This window comes from Agelaius tricolor, unplaced genomic scaffold (genome assembly GCF_023055355.1).
Source record: "Agelaius tricolor isolate 1412-34295 unplaced genomic scaffold, bAgeTri1.0.p SCAF_9, whole genome shotgun sequence".
Classification (NCBI taxonomy): domain Eukaryota; kingdom Metazoa; phylum Chordata; class Aves; order Passeriformes; family Icteridae; genus Agelaius; species Agelaius tricolor.
In genome coordinates, this window is record NW_027269269.1 from 16,341,491 (window position 1) to 16,357,226 (window position 15,736).

The 15,736-nt window shown below is 39.7% G+C and overlaps 1 protein-coding gene across 8 annotated transcripts in view; it reads right to left on the reverse strand.

Annotated features, from left to right (window-relative positions):
• The window catches only part of PICALM (phosphatidylinositol binding clathrin assembly protein), a 66,325-nt gene extending 51,196 nt beyond the window's left edge, over nt 1-15,129 (reverse strand). For 6 of the 8 annotated variants that reach the window (XM_071432889.1, XM_071432887.1, XM_071432886.1 and 3 more), the window contains exon 1: nt 14,810-15,129. In XM_071432889.1, coding sequence (XP_071288990.1) covers nt 14,810-14,939 — 130 coding nt within the window. In that variant the 5' untranslated portion in view covers nt 14,940-15,129. The remainder of the gene's footprint in view (nt 1-14,809) is intronic. The other 2 variants (XM_071432891.1, XM_071432890.1) reach the window with 1 other exon arrangement.
• Between the last annotated feature and the right edge of the window lie 607 nt (nt 15,130-15,736).

A 15,736-nucleotide genomic window follows, 5' to 3' on the forward strand; every position in this document is an offset into this window, starting at 1 on the left:
CAATTTGAATATTTAACCCACTGGCCTAATTAAACCAGGGAAAAAATCAATATTCTTTTTCACTAATCACATGCTAATTTCAATGCATTCATGAATAAAATTATGAGTAGTTCTTTGTTCAAGACTGTCAGTATTTCCAGAGTGCATGGCTGCAAACACTTGAGGATGCACCCCATTTCAGGTTCTGATAAGCAAGAAAGTAGGTACTTACCCTAAGTGTTCTATATGAGCACTGCTGTTTAAGAATACATTAGGACAGGTGGTTGGACAGGCTTTGATTTTGAATGACAGCCATTGGTTTGATATTGAAATCAAACCAATAATAACTACTATATTAGTGTCTAATATTAAATTACTATATTAAATATGAGAATAATTTATAATAATACTTCAGCATCCAATATAATATTTATAGTGTGAATGGTCACACATAGTGGGTGAATGGAAGCACAATTAACTACATTAGGTGGAACATTTTAACTTTGATGAAGACTAATTACTTTGAAAATTGCATAGCTTTAACAATGCTTTTATATCCTACTAAAAACATGTAGGTATTTCCAGCAGCCCGCATATATGTGAGTTTATCCTATGATTTCACCTTAAGATGCATAGAGAAGGCACGTAACATGGTTTATAGAGAGCTGAGAGATCAGTATGTGATGCCAGAGATACTATCCCTCAGGTCTCTTCATCACCACGTACACACTGAATGTTACCACACTGTTCTCTGTCCCTGACAAGAATAGTGCCCAAGCCATCTGCCTTTGCATACATTAAATTTTTGGTTATAGTATGCACTTATAGCCCTCTCTTTCTGCTCCAAAGAACCTGTAAATGTTCTATAGCTATTGCACCTCCATACAATAAAAAACAAGTTGTGCTAACAGACATGTTTTTAAAACAAGGCCTGTGAAACACAGGTACAAGCTGCTGTTGTACTGCCAATAGCACTTAACCAATCCTTGCAGATTGCTCTGGATACCTCCTGGATGCAGGCAGAGCACCAACAAATGCCTTACCTGGCAGCTTGCTAGCAGTGGTAGAGTGACATTACCATAGCCCAGCCCACTGGAACAGGGAAACCATTTTGTTAATAGCAGACATCAGTGAACAAAAAATCCTCAATGAGGACAACTCTACAGTAGTTCTGCAGCAAGGCAACTTCCATCTTCTCAAGAAGGTAAGCCTTTAACCTAACTAGGGTTCACTTCAGCATCTGACCCTCCTCAATCCTGCAAGAAACTCCTAATCTCAACTTTAGCTCACCTGGTTATATGGTATTCTGATGATATCTGTTAAAAAATATACTCAAAGACTATCCAAGTACCTATCACAGAACCACAGAATGATTTATGTTAGAAAGGACCTTAAATATCATCTAGTCCCAACACCCCCACCACAGCAAGGATGTCACTCATGATCAGGCTGCTGAAAGATCCATTCAATCTGGCCTTGAACACTTCAAGGGATGGGGCATCTAGAACTTCTCTGGACAATGTGTTCCAGTGCTCCACCAGCCTCTGAGTAAGAATTTCTCCCTCTGTCAGTTTAAAGCCATTTCCCCTTGTCCTGTCATTATCAACCCATATGAAAAGTCCCCCTTCCTCATTTTTACAAGCTCTCTCCAGCTACTGGAAGGCTGCAGAGAGGTCTCCCCAAAGCCTTCTTGTATCCATACTGAACAACTCCAGCTCTCTCAGCCCGTGCCAACTTCCATCATCTGTGACTTCCTTAATCCTGCGTTACCGAGTAGCAAACAGAAAAAGCCAGACTTCGTGCACAGCACATTTTGGCAGTAAACACTTCTAGCACACTTTCTGAATCTAAATATGTGTATCTTCTAAATATGGAGTATCCACACAAGTGCAACTTCGGTGTTTCTTAGATGTTTACCTTCCACACCCCTTTATTCTAAAAGACACACCAGAAAGCAATGTTGTAGTAGTGATGTGCCCTCACAGTAGAGCACAGTGAAACTGAAACCAGTGAGCGTTAACACCAACCTGACCTCCTGCCACCACATCCCACTGAACAGATCTTCAAGCCAAAGAAATCCAAAGACCTTTGTTACTTTGGAATTAATCACACACATGTAATTCACATTCTTTGCTCTCTGAACACCAGTGCACCATCTTTAATTAGACAGTTTAATAGACAAAACCAACGATAAGAGAAAACTGAAGCCATCTGACATGAGGTTTTCCTATTTCAATACTTGCCTCATTTCAATAGCTCAAAGGTCTTACTCTAGCAAAGTCATTCTCTCCCATTTTAAATCAAGATTTTGGAAATTAGATTTCCTTCTGGACAAAATCTACCTCTGAGCACGAACAGCACATTTTTCCCTGAATGCCTTTGGGAGCTGTCAGGAAGCATGTATTTAAGTTAAAGGAGTTATGCCTCTCTATTTGCCTTCTTCCATCAGTGCTGAAACTGCCAGTGAAGATGCGTGTATCTGATGCACGGTAGGACACATTTCTTGTTACATACCACCCTCTACAGCTTCTGGTTAACTAGTGGAAAAAACTGGGCTGCCTGGTTAACCACTGGAAAAAACCCGACCAAAACCTAAACTTGTAATTGTGTGGAAATAGGTTTCCTTTTGTCAAGAGACCATGCTAATATGTTGTACAAAACAGTTGTACTGTCAAGGGAGTCTAAAGGTGTGTCAGCACCTACTACAGGTTCTTTTGCCCCTGTAGTATACTGGTTAAAAAACAACATTCCACATTTTATTGCTTCTCATGTTTTACACAGATTTTTAAAATTAGTCTGATAAAAGGAAAAAAAAAAAAAAACCTGGGAAATTCTTGCATCCAAGACCAAAAAGGTTTAAGCCATAATCTAAAATAGTTTGATTATTACATCATGTTCTTCCAACATCATAGAGATGCAAAAATTACTCATTTGGATTCATTTTAATATAGTAGGCATCAAAAGCCCAATATATAAAATTACTGCATATGGTGCTTTTCTAGCATAAAATAAATAGAAGAAGTCCAAATTACTTAGATCTTGAAAATTAGTACTATTTATTACAAAACAGTACAAATGCTTTTCCTTATAAATAGCACAATGCCCAGCTACTGGAGAAAACCTCCTCAGATGACAGCTTTAAAACAGATTTTTACTATGAATAAACTTCACACACATCATACCACAATCCAACTATGCAGCATTTCCTATTTTGTATGGATAATGTATGTATCTTACTTTTGTGTGTGTCTCTCAGGAAATATATACAGCAGCAGATAATCACTTACTCTTTTAGCTGACTAAAGAGAGCTTAACAGGTCTCAATGTAGCTCTGATTTAAAGGCTTATAAACAATGACCTAAGCATACCAACAAAAGTGGAAAAACCTGAAAAGAGGGGAAAATAAGGCAAAGACAATTGAATCATGGGGCTAATAAGTGACAAACAAAACACAGATTTCATGAAGGAGGTTTGCTGAGGAATACTTTTTTATTGAAGTTTCTATAGAAGTAGCTGGTCAAGCTCAAAATAGTAACCCTTAAGATTATAAACATTTGCCTTAAGTGCACTTTTTTTGCACTTGCTGCAAAAATGTCCTTACCAAATTTCAATTAGCAGACCAAGGAGGAAATCAGTTTAGACTATTTGCCTATTATATAATGAATTTTCCTAGAGAAAAAAAAAAAAGTAAACTCCTGACAAAGTATCTGAATTTTTTGAATGATGAAAGCAGCAAATTCTCAAACTTCAAATACTTATCACTCAGTGAAATTCAAGCATCATCCTTCTCCTACAAAGTGACTGGCAGAAAACCACACAGGCCAGCACAGGTTTACACAGTTGGGTACTTGAGCTGGTATCTCAGAGATCAAATAGGCTAAATGTTGTAGTCCCCAGTGTTATATGAAAACAGTTTTGCACAATGTGGCTGAGTTTTATCTTGCTCTATACTAAAAAAAAAAACAACTCTGCACATCAGACATTTTCATACGACTTCTGTCTAATTCCTAAGTGACACTAATCTTAATTTTTCCCATTAGAATAGGAGAAAGAAGCATGACAAAAAACAAGAAACTACTCCTCTATGTCAACGTATTTGGCGACGTGCAAAATTCCGGTCATTTTGGTTAAAAAAGTGTCACTACTTTAAAAACTACCATTTTTTAAGTAACAAGGAAATTTCATGATACATGGCCTTAGAGCATTTCTGCAGTCACTTTAACACAAGCTCCATCAATTCCATACAATCTACTTCACGTTTTGCACTCAAAAGTAGGTGAAGTCATTAAAGGAGATCTGTTACTGGCAGCCACCTTCATACCTTTTCTTTTGACCAAAACCAGATCAGATTTTGACATGAACTGTTAGAAAACTGGATGAAGCAGAGCACAAGAGCTAAAAAAAAAAACCAACCAAAACTAACTACCAAAACCAACTTCTCTACCTATAAAAACAGAGGTATCACCACAAAATTGTTTTTTCAACTGACACTCCTCTACTGTGACTGTGAAACTCTTCCATGAAGGGAGGCAGCCAACCAAAAGTACAACTAAATTCTTCCATCCTATTAATAGAAATGTTGGAAATGCCTGCCTAATTTAGCTTTTACTTCCTTTTTCAATTTAGACTAACATCTCCCATGAGATATTTGAAGCTCTGTGACCAAACAAGACTCACCCTGGCTCGTCCCAAGCACATCTTCAATGCACATTTTAATAGCGCTCTTTTACAAGGGCACAACAAAACCATCCCTTACAGAGCATGTCCAAGCTGCTCAGAGTAAAAATTTTAGAACATTCTGTGATAAGAGGCTAGGATGGTGCAGGAACAAACTTCACTTAACATGCAGAGCAAAAAGGAAGCTGAGTTTTTCCAAGACCATACACTAAGCTTTACCAATTCTCAGTAGATAAAGCAGAAGATATTACCAAGGGGAACACATCCTCTTTACAGCAACACTGTTATGTCTGAGTTTCATAAATCCAAATCAGTTCTTTCCCTCATGCCTCACTTTTAGAGACTCTTCCTGAGCCCTTAATTAGTGACCATGGGGTCATGAAATTTCACAAAGATTCAGAGCCAATATGGAGTTTCAAACTTTCAGTCTGAAACTGGATGGGTAAGGAAAATTGTATACAGAAAGAGCTCCTCAGTATCCACAGCTTTCAGCTGGGAATTTCTCTGTTTACCACGAACAAAGACATGTCCCTATCACAAACAGCCTCTAAGATAAACTAAAGCCAAGAGAAGTAGTAAATAACATCTGTCTTTTGGTTTTCAGTAAAAGGAAAGAAACCTTCAGCCAGATTCTATCCTTAAAATTAAACTGTTTCATAAGAAAAGCTCAAAAAAGAAAAGAATTAGTTATTCCATTTACTTCAAAGTAATGTTGTTCATTGGTTAAACCCTCAGAGAGCTAAACTGAATATGGAACTCTGGTAAAACTATGTTTTAAGACATCTTGTGTCAGCCCTAGTATATACCAAGAGACTGACCACATTCCTGTCTACAAAGACTCCTCATTAACAGTTTAAAATAAGGACAAAAGCATCTCCTCCAACTCACTGTATTTTACTCACAGATCATTAAATATGAAGAAAGTCTCCTCATAAACTATGTGTAAACAAAAAGCAAAAAACCCCAGCAAAACAAGAGAGAAAATCAGACCTAGAAATGCATGAGCTTCAAACACATAACAATGAAATCCCAAGCATATTCAATTCAAATTCATAACAATGAAATCCCAAATTTCAGAAGTTATACAAACTGTGCTGCTCCCTAGTATTTGAGAACTAACACAAACTTCTTTGGATTTCCATCCACTTACACACCAAGTTCAGCACTGAAGCAAGCTTCACATATTCCAGACTTTTAATGCAAAGCAACCTGCTTGGAAATTGACTTATGTTACATTTGATAGGCTTAAATGATGGTACATAGTGGCAAGGCATTTCAACTGAACAGGTCAGGAAAAAAGCTTGGGCTAGCTCCTTATTAACTATCAAGAACCTAAAAATAAAAGTCTGTATCCAGACAACCATTTTTCCTCAAAGCCCAACAAATTGTGTACTAGTCCCTGTGTATCAAACAGCTTATAGCTAAGAGTTGTGCACCCTGAGCTTTTCCATTCATCTGCTAATCAAATGTGACAACTTACTAAGCATGAAATACCCTTATTAGAAATAACTACAGTCCACAAATGCTGAGGTGTTCATATGTGGGTTCATTTTTTTCTTTTTTCCTATGATTAAAATCCACCTCACATGTATTTTTGATACTCTAAATCTTATTCTGCAGTGCTGCACTGTAACACTCCTGACTGAAATGCAAACACACTAGGGAGAAATAATCCCTAATAAATTTAAGACTTTAGGTTACTAATATATAACAGAAAAACTGATTTAAAGGATAATAAATCCAAATTCAGTCATTTGAATAAAAAACAGCTGATCCAATCATGGCTATATCAATGAAAGCTAAGGGACATGGACATTCAGAGAATTAATTCAAAACTGAAATCTACCTAAGGATTCCAGTATAATTCTAAACAGTAAAGAAACTTCACTTCTCAAGAGAATAAAAGAACACAAGGATATTGTTCAAAAACACATTTTTCTTTTTTTTATCTGCAACTAGGATTTGAACTAGTTATGGTTCATGATAAATAATAAATAATAAAGTATAAATAAAGTATAAGAATAAAAACTAATTGCAAGTAAAATACCTGAAGTTCAGTCCTAAAACTTACAAACTGACTTAACTGCTTACATAAATCTTAAATTCAAGTGCCCCTTGTGAGACAGAAGAATGAAGGCATTTTATGAGTAAGCAAGACTCGATGAAACCAGCCTTACATCAACCCAGAAATGAAGAATTGCTTTGGGAACTACAACTCCATGAGGCTGCAATACATAATCAAGTAAATACTCCCAACAAACTGATTTTTAAATGAAAGTTATTTTTAATCTCTCCATAACAGTATACATCCCGAATTACGGACACCAATGGCTTCTGGCAAATAGAAAAGGGGACAGAATTAAACATGATCAAATAACACCACCATTCCCCTGTGTGGAGACTTAACCATCACAACAGTTTGAACAAGGTTTTACACTTCACATAAAAAATAAGGTCAGATCCAGAATACAGAGTTGCTGATCAGAAAAATTCATAATGTTTGAAATAGGCTGCAATGATGGCTGAAACTATGATAATACTGGGCAGAAAGAGAAGGAAAGAGGATAAAGCAAATTCAAGTGTGACCCCATTTCCAATTAAATATTGACCCATTCGTCAGCAAGAGTGGAGGTACCAGCTAAATAAACCAAGAGCAACTGTAGGCAAATGTAGGTGAAATGGTGATACAACTTCTGAACATATGGGAAGAAGTGGAGAAGAAAGGGACATGCTACATAACACAACTAAACCCAAGACAAAAAGCGCACACTTGAGAGGCACAGAAACACTTCAGGTCACTTTACAGATCAGCATCCACCCCAGGAAAGCCCAAAGACCACCAACAGCAAAGCAAGTTACAAGTAGCCCTTAAGGACACCAAGGAGCATGAAGACACCAATGTCTACCTTTGGACAGCCAAGGCATTCAACCTCTCACCTGGCAGAGTAACAAATCACGAACAACCAGAGCTGCCCTGAGTGGATTTACTGCCAGGTGAAGGTAAATACTTTTTTTTTTTTTAATTAAAAAATATTTAAAACATGTTTAATTCTGCCTATAGCTTTGTAGCCTGAGTTTAATTTAAAACTTTGCATGTTACACACTTGGAGTTGGAAATCAAGTTGAGTATGGCAACTTTAGAAACTTATGCTGTGCAGATGAATACAAGTGGGTTGGTTTGGTTTTGTTGGGTTTATTTTTCTTTTTTTTGGAGCAAAAGTAATTAAGAATTATATGAACCGCATTATCACCTTTTTGTAAATGGACAAAATAATGTACTTTTTTACAAGTTGTTAACATGGACAATTTGTTTATATACTAATCGTTTAACTAGGACACACTGTTATTAAGGATTCACAAATTATGTTTTAAATTTTATTAAATTAACTATTCAAAAAATCAAGAAAGGTTACAAACAATACAGGCACTTTGTTGATGTCTTAACACACAGCCAGCAACTGGAATAGCTAAGCTACTGCAAGCACCATATTTAGAGTAAATATGTGAAATGCCAGAGCAGTTTCAACCCATGCAAACTTCTCACTTCCCACAACAGCAAAAGAATCACTCCTGCTAGAATGGCACTGCTGCTGGAGCATATGAATGTTGTGACTGAAGGCCTGCTTGTTTAGGAGGAAGCAACAAAGGACAGCAAGTAAAGATTTCAAAAGTGTCTTTTCAGGAGAAAAAGCAAAAAGGAGTTGATGAGGAGAACTCAGTAAATTAACATCGGTATGAATGAAAGTACATAGGAAATCTCAGAATGAGTATAATCCCCACTTTTGGAGGTTTTTAAATTTATTTTAGGTTTAGACTACTTATGACTACTTTTGTCATGACCTGCATAAAAGTCTCAAGATTTCCCTTTACGCCACCACTGTTCACTCCAGTAATGCTGTATGCTTCAGTATGCTTCATTCTGTGAATTAACATGCCCAAGTCAAATTTTGATGTAGATCTTGTTCATTTTCACCCTCTCTTCTGAGGTAAAACTTATAAAAGCCTAATTTACCCTTGTATACTATTGCAAATGATCCAGATAAGTATTACTTTAATAAAGCTCCTTTAGCAAAATAGCACAGGAGATTTTTAGTCACAATCAGAAAATCCAGTGTATTTGCTAAATCTGTATGAAATGCTTAACTTCATTAAGTTATTCTCACACAGTTAAATACAGCTTAGTTCCCTAATTTCTAAATTCCCAATACCCGATTTGTGACATATTACTCATAACTTGGATTTATCGTCAGTAGATTTGAGACAACCACACCTTAGCACTGAATTTACTAGCATTATTTTTAAGTTTAGAAGCTACCAATCAATTGATAAAGCTCTGATATAAACTAGGGGTAAAATACAAAGTAGAACAATATTTCTCCTTCAAGTCTTGAAGGATACAGTTACCTTGAATTTACTAAGAATTCGTAATCTACCCACTCATGATCATGCTTCACAATGGAGAAAATGGCCAGAAGAGCAAGGAAAACAATAAGCCAAATAATTTTACAGCAACACAACCTTCTTTCCACTTGATTGCATTCTTTTTTGTTAGTTACTTGTTGGTTATTTTTAATCAGTTGCAGATACAATCAGTAATAAAATCTCTCTCATACCCAAGTCTTTGCAAGATAACATTAAGCTCCAAATTGCAACTACTCCCAGAGTTAAGACTTTGACCCGCAGGAAATCTAAATGGCTAAATTCACATACTCATGAATAAAAAGCAAAGTTTGCAGCAGAAGAGTTTGCTAAAATACTCAAAAGGACATATACTTGAGATTATTGCTTAAAACTTGTATTGCAAACTACTTGAAAATATTAAATAACTGCTTAATAATTGTAAATGACTTGTGTATAAAGTCTTGAAGTAGAGGGCTTCAAGACTTTATACACAAGTCATTTACAATTCTTACCTGATTTCTACTATCATGGTTGAGAAAGAGTTACTTCAGTTTACAGAGAAGTGGACATATCCTACCAGCAGTAAAGCTACTACGTGCTATTTTAAAGCATTAATTGATGTATGAGATGTTTTGAGTGAAAATGTTTTAGCAGTGAGAAATTTCAATTTAAGAAAGCTGTTTAATAAATTAAGCTTTCAAATACAAAAGGTGTCTTGGCTTCAGAAAAAATGTTGCATTTTCCAGAGGGAGTGAGACACCAGTAATGTTTTTTAAGTGAACTTTCCCAGAATTCTACCATCATCAACAAATCATGTACTTTACATAAGGCAACAAATGCAAAAGTCAGGAAGCTTTAAATTCCACATTGGATAAGTCATCTCTTGTATTATTATGCAAACTACCATTACTTTGTGAGACAAGCCATTAGGGACAACTTAAAATTTTCACATCTACAAATCAAAAACTGATTTGAGGATTAGGAACTGAAGACTGAAATAGATCATTAGGTCACAGGCTGAACGGCAAAGAATGTTTCTCCCAAGTGTCCCTTTTAGAAAATGCAAGATATGACAGCACCATTAAAAAAATAATTAAGAAAAATCTCAGCTAGGGCTATAGCCCAAAGTTACATGAGACCTGAATAATCACCGCTACTGGGAAACAATGGTGGTGGTATGAAGAGTCACAGGAAGCTGATTGCAGGTGTCCTACAGCTTCTCCTCCTTAGCTCCTACCTCTTACTTCATCTGAAGCAGAATACTGCTTCAGGCTAAGTAAAATAAAACAACAGCTGCACAACTACACAGCTATTCTTTCTGCAAATGAGCAGCTGTAGTAGAAAATTGTCCCTCTGGCAGCCAGGAGGAGTATGATAGTTCTCATACTCTACTAAAAGGCTCGAACAAATATTCCAAAGGAATTCCAGTAAAAAGTAAGAAAGTTGGCTAAAGAAAGAAACTATGAAGGAATCAGAGAAAAAACTCAGAAAGAAAACTGAATACTTCAAAAGAAAGTTGTAATAATGCAATTATCTGTATTTGGAATAATTACAGTTACAAAGAACATTTCTAAGCAAAAATAAAAATGGATCGCCTCCAGAAATTTAAGTCAATTACAAAAAGGAAGCAAAGCTGCAAGAAACCTCAGGTGATTCTGCCAAAACCAGAGACAAAATATGAGTTAGTTGCAGCACTAAAATACCATAAAAGGAATGTGGATAATCTGTGTCTACTGAAGAACACAGAAGTACCCACAGAACTAGCAGTTAATTCACCTAATCACCCAGGTACACTTTAGCGTGTAAAGGCAAGCGAACCCTTATAACGCCGGTTTTCCCAGCTTCTCTACAAATCTCTTGGGTGATCCAGCAAAAAGCAATGATCCTTGTTCCTCAGTTCTCCAAGTTACCCTTTTTATACCATCTCAGTTTGAAACAGAAGCTGTCCCCAGCACAGACATGAAGCAGGAGTTTTTCGCTGGGCTTTTCTCTGTCCCAGTAGTAGCCTCTAGACAAAACCCTGACACCAGTGACTTAGGAATTAAGCTCCCAACAAGTTCCTTCGAGTTTCCTTTGCCTTACACAGCTTCTCATACACATCTACTCAACACAGGGCAGAGTTCTGGTTTACTGCCTTCCTTAAAAATACATGTTTTCTTTCACAATAAGAAATCAAGGAAATTACACTCTTGCTTAATTATAGAGATATTTCCTGTTAAGAATGGGTAATTACAGCATCACAACTTCCTTCCAAGTCATCCTTCCACATTCTCATTTAAAGAGGGCTACTCCATTAGCTACAAGCAGATAGGGTTACTATGCCACACTCATTCAAGAGGCCAACCCTAAACGAGTATCACAACAAAGCTGTTTTAAGTACACTCCACAACACACACATGTACACAAACACTTTTATGCTACTGAGCTATCACTGTTACAGCAGCTTCACTGAACCAACCCAGCAAAATTTACTAGACATTAACTTCAGATATTCCTAATATTAATTATCCACCACACATACAAACACAAGCACACGTCCCTCTGAGAATCACATAAAAAAGGAGGGAAATCTGGCAACAAGTTTCCCAGCACCATTTATATTCTAACAACTCAAAGCACTTGTTCTTAGCATCACTATCCAACACTCAACATGGGGACAAAAAAGCTACCTAGAAAGAAAGGGTTGTACCAATCTGTGTGTGCAAGTTACACCCACAAACCAGTTTAGCGCTCCCACTGCTCAGATAGGTGTAAAAAAAGGGACAAAGTCCTAGTGAAACTAGGTTTTCCATAAAAGAAATTCATGAACTATGTTTTGAGGGTTCCAAGGCTATTAAACCTGATTTCTGTAAAACAAGTAATCCATCACAACAAGCACAGCATTCAGAATAGCAAACAGAATCCTTAACCCAGCTCTAAGCTCTAAGGCTGGACCTTCAAAACAGAAGAATAAAACAGTATCATGGATTCAAGCATACAGCCTCAAGATGATGTTGCTACCTATCACAAGCCATGTCCACTTGTAAATTAGAAGTCTTTCTCCCCCAAACCAAACAACTAAGCTTTGCAATGGGAGAGAAAACATTCTTTGAAATATATTACATTTTAACCACCATGAGCTAAGGAAAAAATTCCTTTTTAACTTCCTTGATAAAGATAACCATCACTTAGGGAAATAGAGGCAACCTAGGATGGAGAGCACTTCAGTTTTTAAACTCCACACACTGTCAGAAGCAAGATAAATAAGAATAGGAACAATTAAGTTCATGAGTATCTATGTTGGACTTCCCGCCATTTTTATGAGTTAACATGAGGCTGAGCTAGTTAAATCTATTTGTGACAGTTCAAGCTTAATGAAGAAAGCATTTCAGTAACAGGACAGTCAGAAATCTTGAGATGTGTACAGGAAATACAGAAACAAGAATGTATGTCATGGCCACAGAACATGCTACCAGACAAAGACTTCATTACAGGACAGTACAGGAAAACTCAACTCATCCGCTCACCAGGACACAACCTATAGTAAATTTTACCTGTATTATCATAATAAGCAATAATCAGAAAAATATTAAGGCAGCATGCTGCCTATGAAGACAGGTATATTAATTGTCATTTACAATGAGATGTCAGTTCATAGGCCTTACCATGTTAAAATGGTTGTTGTAAAAGGAAGATATGTACAAATTGTTCAGAAGTGGGGCTTGAGTCACAGCTTGTGTAAAAAATATTTATTTTAAAGTATACAACCATAAAGGGTATGAACAAAGAAAAAGTTCAAAATACAAGACCATGTGTCATTTCCTGATGCCAGGAACAGAGACTTCTAATAAATATATCAGGGTACAAAGCATCTAGCCACAATCTATTTTAACCACTAAAAAGAGGGACTAATTAAAAAACCAAGTTTTCTTTGCTTTGATAAAAATTCTCAGAGAGGCAGAAACCAGAACTCCTGACAGTCTAGAACAGAAAAAGGAAACACAGAATTGGTCTTCTCATCCACCAACTACCAGACAGCTTTCTAAGGAAGTCCAGGCAACCTTCTGAAGCAGCACCCTGGAGGTCTCCATTAGGCTGTTGCCTAGCAGCCCTATCCAGAACATCACCCTTCTACACACACACACCCCCACCTGAAGAGCAGGTCTCTGGCCAGCTTCATATTCTTTTCAACAAAGCTTATACCACAAAATAATTCAGCTCCTAAATGCCTCATTAGTGAAACCGTACTTTTAGCACAATTACAGGCTAAGCCTGACAAAGTTTGTTTTCCAGAAAGCCTCACTTCTGCTGTGTGAAATCCAGTAACATCACGATTTCATACATATGCCATATGACAAGGGGTTTTCTCTACCTGCCAATAAGTTACTCAAAGCTCAAATATTTCCTCAGTGTTCTGACACCCGTAGCTAACCAACTGTAACAAGACCACTCAGTTACTATCATCTTCAGCCAAAAGATTAAATGAATGAGGGCATACCAAAAAGAGTCAGAGGCAGCTGTTCTGGGACTCCCCTAAAAAATTAATCACATTGCTCTCAGGTACTTGCAGAACAAGAATTTCTTAAACCTTTAACATGCACATGTTTTGGTGGAAAGAAGAAAGAACTACAGTACAATTAATCCTACTACTATCATCTGGTGTTCTCATTTGGATACAGAGCAATTCAGAAGGCACAAACTCAAGACTCATGAAGACTCAACCTTCTCCTGCAGACGTGGGTGGGAGGAATGGAGAAAGCACACATATAGAAGGCACAGACACACAAATCTCTCCAGTATCTTTTATTATATATTTGGGAAAGTGAAAGGGGTGGGGGGGAAGCTGTCCTTAAAAGGCCCAGAATAAACAGATGCAAGGCAATCAGATATTCAGACCAAGAACTTCCTCAGTCCTGTGACCTTACACTTAGTGGAGAAACGCTATTGTGAACTTTGGTGTTCATCATTCTCTTCATAATCACCTAGGCGGATCACAGCTGATAGAAAACCTTTTAAGCCTTCCCACCTTCGATCTGTTCTTAACAGAAGCTGAAAAATGGCCAGACCCTGCATGGCATGTTAAGACCAGGTACCAAAGTTCTAAAGAAGTCCTCTTAGATCCATCTTTCCAAGTGAATGAGACAGAGTAGAAAGAAGGAACATCCTCACTGAGAGAGATTTGCCCCTCAAACAGTCGTTTCATATATTTTCCTACATGGAAGATTTACATGATCGTTAAAACAAGGATTTTTTTTTTTCCCGGGTAGATTACCTGGAAAATAATTAAGATAACTGATGAGCTATTCCTTCCTGAAACTCCTGCACCTCCTCTAGAGAATGGGGGAGTGCTGCCCTAGCACGACGCAAATGAGATCAATTAGTAAGGAAATTGCAGCCCACTCCTCTGCCTGGCCTCCGTGGTTCTCTCTCTCCCTAAGAAAGGGGTACGGAGCAGGTCCTGTCCTTCAGCAGCTCACACTGTCCGGGGCCCTGTGCATAAGGAAGACTGGCAAGGCCCTTTTTGGAGAGCAGATATACTGAACAGCCTCTCCCAGGCTCTCCATCGCCACGTCCCCGACCCTACGCCCCCGCCCTCGGGCTATGCCCTACGCTGAAGCCCCGAGCTCCCCGGCCTGAGGAGGCTTCCCGTCCCCACGAGGCCGGTGGGATGGGCGGCAGCCCCGCAGCGGGACCCCGGCACAGGCCGGGCAATCCCGCTCCTCGGCGGGACGCTCGGGAGATCCTCGGGCCGCCGTTCCCTGCCGGTACTCACAGTCCAGGTGCTTCTTCTTGGGGCCCATGACCTCGTGGGTCGTGGCCTTGCACACGGTTTTCGAGACGGCCGAGCCGGTCACGCTGTGCTGCGCCGCCGTGATGCGGTCGGTGAGGCTTTGGCCGGACATGGCGGGTTCGCTGGCGGCGCTGGAACCGAGCGCGGCTCCGCTCCCTCCTCAGGGGCCGGGACGGGAGGAGTCGCCGGGGGGATGGAGCTGCGCGGGCTCCTCACCCCGCCGTGCCGCAGGCGGCCCCCGCTCCGCCCTCAGGGACGGACCTGTCACCCGAGCAGGGACCCCTCCTCCTCCTCCTCCTCCCGCCCCCCTCCCCCGGCCGCCGTCCCCTCCCCCTGCGCGCCCGCCCGGCCGGGGACAGGGACACGCACTGGGCGCCGCAGGAAAATGGCGGCGGCCGAGCTCCTCCTCGGGCCTTGCCGGGCCTCTCCCGTGTCACGTGACAGCCCGGCGCCCCGCCCGCGTGACACGCACCGCCCCCCTCAGCGCGGCGGGCGGGGGCAGGGGCGGGAGCCGCTCCTCGGGCCGGGATAGCTTCTCCCGGGGTCCCTGAGTGCGGGGCACCTTCCCCTGCCCCTGGCGGCCCTTCCCCTTGGGGAACCTCCCGTTCCTCTGGGCAGGCTCCCCTCGGGAGATTCGGTGAGCCCCTGTTCGGGTTCAGTGCCGGGTAAAGTCTCCGTGGAGCGAGTGGGGGGTGTCTCCGCTCCTGAAGGAAGTAGTTTTGTGATTCTCAGCCTGCAAAGTTTTTGTGGAAGCACCTTAGGCTAGGGAAAGCTCAAAGGGAGCTTTCTGTTCTTAGGCAGCGAAGGGTTCGGAGCCGGCTGGTTGCTGCGATCGGGCTTCTCTTCGGAGTTATTTTTACTTGAAAGCTGGCCAAAAATTTCTCGAATGTACATCACGGCTAGCATAAA